Source organism: Hippoglossus stenolepis, chromosome 16, assembly GCF_022539355.2.
Source record: "Hippoglossus stenolepis isolate QCI-W04-F060 chromosome 16, HSTE1.2, whole genome shotgun sequence".
Classification (NCBI taxonomy): Eukaryota; Metazoa; Chordata; class Actinopteri; order Pleuronectiformes; family Pleuronectidae; genus Hippoglossus; species Hippoglossus stenolepis.
In genome coordinates this window covers 3674419-3684183 of record NC_061498.1, presented here as the reverse complement: position 1 = coordinate 3684183, position 9765 = coordinate 3674419, and the positions used below count along the sequence as shown (strand labels likewise).

Sequence of the window (9765 nt, the reverse complement as noted above, 5' to 3'; positions counted from 1 at the left end):
TAGCTGTGCAGATGTGGGTTTCACCGCTGGATTTGAATGGTTGAGTTTTCCCAGATGTTTACTTCCTTCACTTTACCGGGAATGAAACCGTGACTTTGGACAATGGAATAAACCAGAATTGCGTGGATTCCCGGTATGAGGCTGTGATAAGTTACCCTAATGTTTTTCCTCTTAAATCTGTGTGCGTCTGTGTGTGTATGTGTGTGTGCGCGCGCGAGGCTCTTACTGGCACGTTCGGTGAGTCATGCGTGAGTCACAGCACGTGGGTGTGCGCGAGCTGTGATCGGCTCCTAAACTCCTCACTTTAGTTTCCAGGCAGATCCACCGGTCATGTGATCGCCTCCTCCTTGCGGGAAGGAGCGCTGCGTTCCTCCCGTGTCACGCTTCACTTCGCCGGGCTGCAGTTACACCTCGGCCCCGCAGGCTCACTCCAGCAGAACCGTGGATGATCAAAGAAAAACCAATGAGATCAGATCATGTCTCCATTAGAAGGAAAATCATTAACATCAATATGTGATTCACCGCTGGGCACATCAGGCCTGGATGAGATATTAAAACCCCTCGATGCAGTGAGATCATCAAACTTTACAGTCAGTGACTCACAGCAGCAGCCGATGAGTCTTAGAAGGTGATGAAAGATGAAATAACAGTAATTAGAGCTGGTTCCAGATCATCTCCTGACATTCTCAGGAGGGGTTTAGATGTGACAACGTAAATGTTCAAGTGCAAACTCTGGAGAAAGTCAGTCAGAGTCCAGGTGAGGGCACAGCAGGAGATCCTCCGGAGGGTTCCCTGCCAGCGAGTGGGCGTGTTGATGACGTGTAAACACATGACAGACACGAAAATGAACAAACAACAACATACAATACTTGATCAGAAGTAGTTTGTACGATGTGTTGTAAGTCGTCCGTGTTCCCGCTGGACGTTACGGTGACGTGAGGAGCCGGACGTCGTGGAGGGAGGTCGTGTGTTCTCAGCCTGTTTGTGCAGAAACACGTTCACAATGGTGAACTCGGTGGTTGACGAGGAAAGTGGCAGAAATACTGTTGTTGTTGTTGTGTCAAGAATGAGTAAAGTTTGATCCCAGGCTTCTCTTTCTCACCACAACACGTCCACCATGGCTCAAACTGGGTGTGAATGTTGTGTTGGTGGTTTTTGGAAAGTTACAGAAATGGTTCCTGACCAACGACGAGCACGTCTACTGGAGAAAACTCACACGTAAAAGTCAGGATATCTATAGACACCTTTTCCTCTGGTCGGAAAACCCACGATCATGCGGTGTGAATGGATTCAATCATCGTTAGCTCCCGGGTCAAATGACTCTGCAGCAGACTCGGGTTCAGGTTAGCAGTGACGGAAACATGACGCCCGTGTGAACGAGCAAATTTGGCAAGACGGCGAGGAGAGAGAGAGCGGCTCTGTGGTTTGTGACGTCCAACATGACTCATCAGGCAAAAACAAAAAGAGTCTTAATTGTCATCTGCACAAGGAAAACAGTTGTCGCACCGTACAATGAAAGTCGTACTTTGCTTTTCCTGCAATGGAAACATTGTGTTTAACGTTATTTTAAAAAAACGGCATTTACCCGTTAACTTTGGTGTGAAAGTGGTTTTCACCTCTGCTGCTTTCTCTCTTTCTCTCTCTCTCTCTCTCTTTCTTTCTCTCTTCTCCATCGCTCTTCATCAGCTTCATCAATTTTAACACCAGTGAGGTCAACATCAGACACCGTGAGGCTTTTATTTTTAGAAATATGGCGTCATCGTAACGGATGAAGCCCGGTGATCTAAGTCAGTGTGGAAACAACAGTCAAAAAATAAACAGGATGGTTTTATGTTTACATTTTACACGATTATTAATTGTAATTGAAAGATTAATTGATAATCATCTTTAGTCTCAGGATTAATTTAAATCCAACCTAACCAGAGCAGCCGTGAACATCTACGAAAATTCCTTCGATTGAAAATCCCGATCACAGGCGACATGGGATTATATAAGAATGTGATTGGATTATTATGGGATTTTCGTGTCTGGGCTGTTTTTTATAACCTCAGGGCCGGGGGGGTCAAAGGTTAAAGTCGGGTCAGTGTAGGTGTGGATCACTTTTCAGCTCTGAACTGTTCATCAACCTCTCGCTGTCTCATCGCCATCATCCAGCTTTTCAGCAGTCGCTGTAGAAACAGTTGCCATGACACCCAATGCCCATAAGTGATGCAAGTGTTCCAGGTGCAGAGAGAGACCGCGGACCGTAGACCGTGTGTGTGTGTGTGTGTGTGTGTGTGTGTGTGTGTGTGTGTGTGTGTGTGTGTGTGTGTGTGTGTGTGTGGTTTCATAGAGTTTTATTGTAAACTGATCCACATCAGCCTCAGTGAAAGATAATAGGAATCTGGCTCCAGGCCTTTTTTCCACAGCCGTCACTTTCCCTCTGTCAGATCTTCCTACACGGGGCCTGGATGTGTAGATGTTCAGGTATAAAATTAGATAAGTGTGTGATCAGCAGCTGTGATCACACCGCTGAGCCGAGATTTTAAGTTAAAAAGGAGAAATGTTGGCTTCAACATCAGGGACCATTATCGTCACTGAGATCTTTATCGTACTCAAGCTTTTTTTTCCCAGCTCTCGGCTCTGCAGCGGTTGCTTAGCATTCAGGGTGTAAAATTAAGACTTTCAGCAGTGTTGAGCTGTTTGGTTCCATATTTGGATCAAACACAGCTGGAGGTGTGGACGTTTACTTCCAGAGAATCGAGCAAAGCTTTCATTTCCATTGCAGATTCTGATCTTTCCTTCCTTGGAAACTGTTACATAATGAGACACCAGTTCACTTTCTGTTTCGCTCTCATGCTGCAGCTCAGTGCTTTCAAGGTTTTTAATTACACAAGCTCTTCACAGGAAGACGTTACATCTGGAGCCAATGACATGACTGAGCTGTTTGGGAAATACTTATCTGCCGCAGCCAGTTAGCTTAGCTTAGCATTAAGACTGAAAATGTGGGGGAACAGGTAAAAAAAAAAACATCTACAAACCAGCTCACATAAAGAACAATTACAATTGTGTTAGTTTTGTTCGGACTCAGGTTTGCTGGTGTCGTTCTTTATGCTAAGCTAAGCTAATAGGCAGCTTTCTCCAGCTAAATTTACACTAAGCATGAATTGGCTTCACGGATTTGAACAAATACAAAAACCTGATTTGAAAAGAATGACGATGATCTGAGATTTCAAGAAATAAAGTCGTAATGTAAAAAGACCAAAGTCATAATCTGTCTTTGTCTTAAATTTGTCCTTCTCCCTCAAATATGTAAAGTGTCCTTGGGTCCCCTGAAAGTTGCGATAAAGTTATTATTATTATTTCATAAGAAAAAAGGTGTAATATTACAAGAATAAAGTCAAGCATCTTGTTAACTTATTCTCTAAAGTAAAAGTTTCACAAATAACGAAAGACTTCATGTTTTGTTTTCATCACGAAACTGAGTCTGTCCTGAAGAAGGAACCACATGGATTTATTATTATTGTTATTATACTATTTATAACTTTATTTTCGCAGTATCACAACTTTGGGACTTTTTTCATTAAATTACAACTTTTTTCACATAATCATACGACTTTGTTGTCGAACCTTCCCGCCCGAAATTAAGAACGAGTACATTTATTAGATTTGCGTCTTTATCTGAATTAAATGTACGAATTTTTTTAGACATCATTACAACATCAGTTTTGTTTCACAATAACCTTCTTGTCCCTCCGCCTCCTCCTCCTCTTCTTCCTCCTCCTCCGCTTCCTCCTCCTCCTTTTCTTCCTCCTCCTCCTCTTCCTCCTCCTCCTCCTTCTCCTTTATTTCGGCCCCTCTCCTGCACTCTGCTCCAATTTGCGTGCGCGGCCTCGAGGACGCGGGCACACCTAATGGGGGCTCGGTCCTACGCAATGGAAAGGGGGCGCGCCCGCTTATAGCAGCGCGTTGTCCGGTGTTGATGTGTCGCAGATTTTAAAAAGTGAGGGAGGGAGGCAGAGAGAAAGGGAGGGAGAGAGAGAGAGGGGGGGAGAGAAGGAGAGACAGAAAGGGAGGGAGAGAGAGAGAAAGTTCCAGAGGGAGGGAGGGAGAGTCAGAGTCAGAGAGAGGAGAGAGAGAACTTTGTGTTTCCTCCTCTCTCTCTCTCTCTGTGTGTTTTTATTTTGTGCGCTCGCTCCTCTGAGCGCACACGCGCGCAGTGTGGAGCGATGGAGCTGTCATCCATTGGAGACCAGGTGTTCGCGGTGGAGTCCATAACGAAGAAGAGGATGAGGAAGGTGAGGCGGCGCCACACTCCGCACAAACTCATACAACTTATTCTAACAAGCATGATGCTGGACGTTGTCCCGGTGGAGCAGCGTGTGCTCACTGTGCCAGCCTCTGTCCTCGTGCGCTTACAAAACTAGGCTACGCAGTCCCCCCCCCTCGTGCACTTTACGCAAAACAACCTCCTCCATTCTCTCTCTCTCTCTGTGTGTTGTTTGCGTGGAGGTGCCGCGCGCCGCTGACCTGTAACCTTCCACGCGCGGGGCTCCAGCTGCGGTGCTGCGACACGAGCGTGTTTTGGAGGCGCCTACGCAGCTGTAGTAAACCGGAGAAAGGGGGCGTGTATTCTGGAAACGAGCTGCGCACTTCATTTGGGTTACGCCAGCGTGCGGGAAGTGCTGCGTAATGTCAACCGGGTGCTGCGTGATAGTGTCCCGCCGCTGCGCGTGTAGTGGGGACGCTGGGAACAGAGGATGGAGCCGCTTTACGCACGGAGCTCCGCATGTTTACGCACAGCATGTCCTGTGATGGAGGAAGCGCGCGTGACATCCGCTTCATTCAATCCGACACGGAAAAGTTAAGAATGTGAAACGGTGTTAAATTACAGCTTCTCTCTTTTCTTCCACGCGCACGCACTTTGCGCACCACTTATTTCTTGTTGTTGTTTGAGGGGTTCACTCGGAGGTGGGACTCGAACGTTGCGCAACGCCACTGTTTACATGCTCGCGTGCTTGGCCCCACCTATCCGAGCCCGCCGCTGCAAATCCTCGAGAATGAGAGCGCGTGCGTCGCCGGAGCCGGCTTGTGTGGCCACGTGCGGTCACGTCACCGCGGCGCGCGAGAGGAAAAAAAAAAGATACTGTCAGTGACGTCAGTCCCGAGAAAAATCCCGAGAACTACGTCCATGACCACCCCCCCCCCCTTTACTCCTCATCTTAAAGTGACAGTTACCCTTTTTATTCTTCACACACACACACACACACACATACACACATGGCACCAGTGCAGATTACAAAGTGCAGGTTGTGTGTGTGTGTTGTATCTCACCCTCCTCCCTCTCTCTCTCTCTCTCCCCCCCCCCTCTCCTCAGGGTAATGTGGAGTATCTACTGAAATGGCAGGGATGGCCCCCAAAGTGAGTAAACCTCGAGTCATCGTCCAGTGACCTCATTCCCTCTATATAAACTCAGGAGCCTTTTTATAACGTGTGTGTCTGAGCTGGAGCGAGCAGCGCGTCCCGGAATAGATCGATGGACACATGAAGAGATTTATGTGTAATTGATGGATGGGATTTGAACGTGTTTTTTGTTTTCACCAGGTACAGCACTTGGGAACCGGAGGACAATATTTTGGATCCTCGCCTGGTCCTGGCCTACGAGGAAAAGTGAGTAATAACAGAAACTTTTTGGGGATTTTTCTTTTAGTCCCGTCGCTTTAGCTGCTTTCAGACGTGCACTGAAACTCCTGACATTCTTCAGAGGGGCTGTACGTGAGAACGCAAATGTCCCAGTGAGAGGCTCTGGACATTTTCTGGAGTTTCAGAGTCAGCCCCTCAGTAGAAACTGTTCCAAAACTGAAAAAAACAACAACAAATATCTCCGGATGAAAAGCGGAGCCACACATGTAGATGTCTGTTTGATTGAATCATAAAGACGTTAGATTATTCTGTTGTTGTGTCTGAGTGGAGAATCTCCTGCTGTGTTGTTCATCGCGTTCTGGACATTCTCCGGTATCTGAAAAACGGTTTCACAGTCCGTCTCTCTCTGTCACTCTGTCCCTCTGTGTCCACCTCTCTTCCAGTCAGGAGAAGCTCCGAGCTCTGGCCTATCGCAGGAAAGGCCTCAGACCCAGGAGACTCCTGCTGCGGGTAAAGAAACTTCTGCTTTACTTCGCTCAGTAACTCTAACTGCTGCAGGGCTTGTTTAGGAACGTCTCTAAATAATCCTCAGACGAGAGTTCTAAGATAAGTTTAGTGTGATAGAATTTAAGGACTTTTCCATCAATTAAGTTTTGTACTTCATTGAAGTTGTGAAATTGGTCAAAGTGAAGAAGATTCTTTACTTTTAGTTCATTATTTGTGGGTCAAACACAGAAAAACAACGGATTGTACATTTCCCAAAATGCAATAGTTTTTCCCTCCAAAACATTTGTAACACCTTGAAATAACTTGATCAAAACAAACAAGTGTCTCCTCTGACTCTTCGCTCTCTGTGGACCTGAACCCCAAACCCAACGGTTCCTATTGACGATGTAAATCTTTACAAAGGTTCAGTGGTTTAGTTAAATATTGTAGTTTTTATATTTCTGCACATGTTAGCACGCTGCTGTTAGCACACTGTTGTTAGCATGCTGCTGTTAGCATTCAACTCAAAGCAGCCCTACTCAACTGTTAGCATCACTGTGGAATCTTTGTATTTTTAATGACGGCAATGATGCATCACTTCATTATTGCTTTTGGTCTTTTCATCAACATAAATACACAAAATGACGGCGTTTAACCTTTAACACTACATTTCCCAGAACTCAATGCTGCTGTTCACACCTCCAAACAAACACAGGAGTGACTCCTCTGTCACCTTTGCCCTGACCCAGAACATTTTTGCCATGGACCTGCGGAGCGCCCACAAGGTCGCAGTGAAGCCGGCGCCCCGGCTGCGTCTCTCCCTCACCCGCGCCATGAGCACGGACGTGGACACGGGTGAGTGCAGCAAAATGTACCGCCACCCGCTAAGGAGGAGGAGCAAGCAGAGGGTGGCTAAGCGGGGGCCGGACGAGCCCTCGGACAAACCCCTCCAACCGCTGAGCAAGAAGGAGGAGCCCATGGAGGAGGACTGGAGCGGCACCAGCGAAGAAGAGAAGCAGGAGGAGTACGAAAGCACCTCAGAGGAGCAACAGGAAGACAGTTTATATGGTTTGTTTTCCAAGTGGATCAATTAGAAATTCAGTGGCACAGCGATGACCTTTGACCTTTGTGAATAAACAGAAGTTTTCTGTCTTTCAGGTGTGTCGGAGTGCAGCTCCCCCCCGCTGCTGGAGCGACAGGACTTGATGGACGTGGAGGAGAAGGTGGACGCCGACCTGACCATGGCGGACTCGGATGCATGGACTGACGGACCAGATGCATGTGAAACTAAACAGGACCAAACGTTAACGTGCAGCCAATCGAAGGATGCCGCCTCGGTGATGGTGGCCAGACCAGAAGATGCAGTTACCGTGGGCGACAGGTCAGATTGGGAGGAGGAGGTGGAGGTGGAGTCAGGGTCGGAATGTCCCAGATTAGAGAGGAACGACACAGTCTCAGTGATAGTGAGCGTTCAGGGGAGCGTTCAGGGGAGCGGCAAGACGGCGGGCGCCGCAGCCCCCGACGCCGCCTGCTCCACTCCTGAGGCGAGGACCGACGAGGTGGGCGGCAACAATCAGAGCGTTACCACGACGATTTCTGGGAGTGTGATTGTGACAAACGTGACTATCAACGCGCTCACGGTGACTTTTAAAGAAGCGACGGTGGCCGAAGGCTTCTTTAAGAGCAGCTGAACCAAGAGATCCGAAACCACCACGATCAGAGTTACCACTCATTTTCTACATGTAAATAGTCTTGTATGTAAAAATAATTTCCACGTTTACAGAACTACACTCATTTCCTACTGAGTTCCATGAAGACATTTTTTGCCTTTGAAGAAAGGAGTGAGCGGTAATTTTCATCAGTGCTGCTCGTTAATCAGACAGGAAGCCTGAGGTCCCCAAAAAATCCTCTGTTGCAATAAATCGATCACAATGGTTTTCATTCCCGGGGCCGCTGGGTTTACAGAGCGAGGCAGCGGCCTGACAGACGTTCCAGTCGACTTACTTCCACGCAGCTACTTTTTCTAGTCGTCCTCAGTGCTTTCCAGGCAGACGCACATCTGCTCTCGGGGCTCTGTTTCAGCCGCTCCTCTTTCTTACGGAACAACGTTTTTGTAAAGACACTGCTCTTGTTTTCTTTTTTGTTGTTTTCAGTTTGCACACAGAGCTAAACCGCATGACCCGCCAGTCTGTGCCACGCGTGCACAAAGCACTGTCCTGTGTTTTATTGAAGAGGTTTATTTCTGTCACAAAAGACATGAAACAAAGAGATAGAATTAATGCCTGCTGCTTAGATGAAGTTCTGCATTTCAAGGGAGGTGGAGGCACAAAAAAAAAATAAAAAAAAGAAGAAGTACACAGTTGTGTTCGCTGTCTGCTGTCTTTTACTTTATAAAATGCTACCTGGTTCTATTTTTGTATTACCAATTGATAGTCCGCTCTTTCACTCGCCTTTGTGCATTTCAAAAGAGGAGATATCAGTTTACACTGCCGCTGTCAACGCTGTGCAGGGTGAGGTAGGAAAGGAAGAAACTGTACATTAGGTCAAACTCTGGTAGGATATTATTTATTTGCATGTCACATGTATAAGCTAAAGTAATTTATGTCACTAAATGTATGTGAATCAGTCTCTTATCTGACAACGGTAACATGTCTCTTACAAGCTAATTTTTTATTTTGACTGCATTTCCAATAAATATGAACTAAAGAAACCGACTCCTGGAGCATGTTTAACATTTGGGTTGACAATAAGTTTTTAAGTGTTTATCGTTGTTTTACATTGAATTCGCAGCTCTGTCGCCTCATAGCAAGAAGGTTCCCGGTTCGAATCCCATTTGAGCCAGGGTCACACCTCACTGACACAAATTAGACCAAGATGTTTGCTTTGGGATGTTTTACTAGAGGGTGTGTGTGTGAATTAGTCAGGGAAAGAAACACATCTCCTGTTTTAGATTCATTACACTGGCTCATCAATCGACAGTGAAATCTACAAGTGTGCAAAAGGTCTGAATCCTCTGGAAGAAGAGAGACTTGTGAACAGTGAATATTCACAATGATCCGTCAGCAGAGAGTTGAGGAGTAATCTGACACTATATAATGATCTCATCACACTATATATATCTGCAGAAAACAGTAAGAGTGATGCATTCAGTGCCTTTATATCAAACTACCACGCTGCCATGTATCACCACTAGAGAGCACAATGTTTCCTGGAAAGAGAAAACGACTGAGTGTGGATCATGGGCTCAGTGTTTATTCAATCTAATTTGGGGGGTTACTCGTTTTATTTATTGTTATGAATAAAATGGACTTTTATATAAAGGTTGATTTATATATCCCAAAGAAATCAGATGTAAAAGTGTTGAACTTATTTAGTGATAGTACTTATTATACTCATTAAAGTAGTATATTAATTTTATTAAGCGTCGCACGCAGTTCAGCCAACTTTAAATAATTAACCTTCATAAACAAGAAGCTCCAACCCCAGTGACCAAAACCTCATCAACTGTAAACACGCAGTTACGCTTGTGCAAGATGAAAATAAGAAATGTATATATTTCAAATTGTTCTCTCATTTTACATTCAGCTATGTCCTTAGTTGAGAATAATAAAAAAAAAAATCCTCTGGAGAACAGGGCTTTGTAACAGCAGGAGTTCA

General features: G+C 45.8%; 1 protein-coding gene across 2 annotated transcripts; it reads left to right on the top strand.

Annotated features, from left to right (window-relative positions):
- The first annotated feature begins 4050 nt into the window (after positions 1-4050).
- cbx7a (chromobox homolog 7a) lies at positions 4051-8818 on the top strand. 2 transcript variants are annotated; one of them, XM_035181540.2, is made up of 6 exons: positions 4051-4277; positions 5357-5400; positions 5584-5649; positions 6066-6132; positions 6786-7176; positions 7267-8818. In XM_035181540.2, exons 1-6 carry the CDS (start codon positions 4209-4211, stop codon positions 7797-7799), a joined length of 1170 nt encoding a protein of 389 aa, XP_035037431.1. In that variant the 5' UTR covers positions 4051-4208; the 3' UTR covers positions 7800-8818. The 2 variants fall into 2 exon arrangements, with proteins under 2 accessions (XP_035037431.1, XP_035037432.1); XM_035181541.2 differs by having other exon boundaries at positions 4052-4277; positions 6858-7176.
- Positions 8819-9765: the final 947 nt, after the last annotated feature.

Bases quoted from the DNA above. Each gene is read 5' to 3' on its own strand.
- cbx7a (XM_035181540.2), top strand. From the start codon at position 4,209: ATGGAGCTGTCATCCATTGGAGACCAGGTGTTCGCGGTGGAGTCCATA. The intron at 4,278-5,356 runs GTGAGGCGGCGC...CCCTCTCCTCAG, and splicing joins CGAAGAAGAGGATGAGGAAG to GGTAATGTGGAGTATCTACT. The intron at 7,177-7,266 runs GTTTGTTTTCCA...TCTGTCTTTCAG, and splicing joins ACAGGAAGACAGTTTATATG to GTGTGTCGGAGTGCAGCTCC.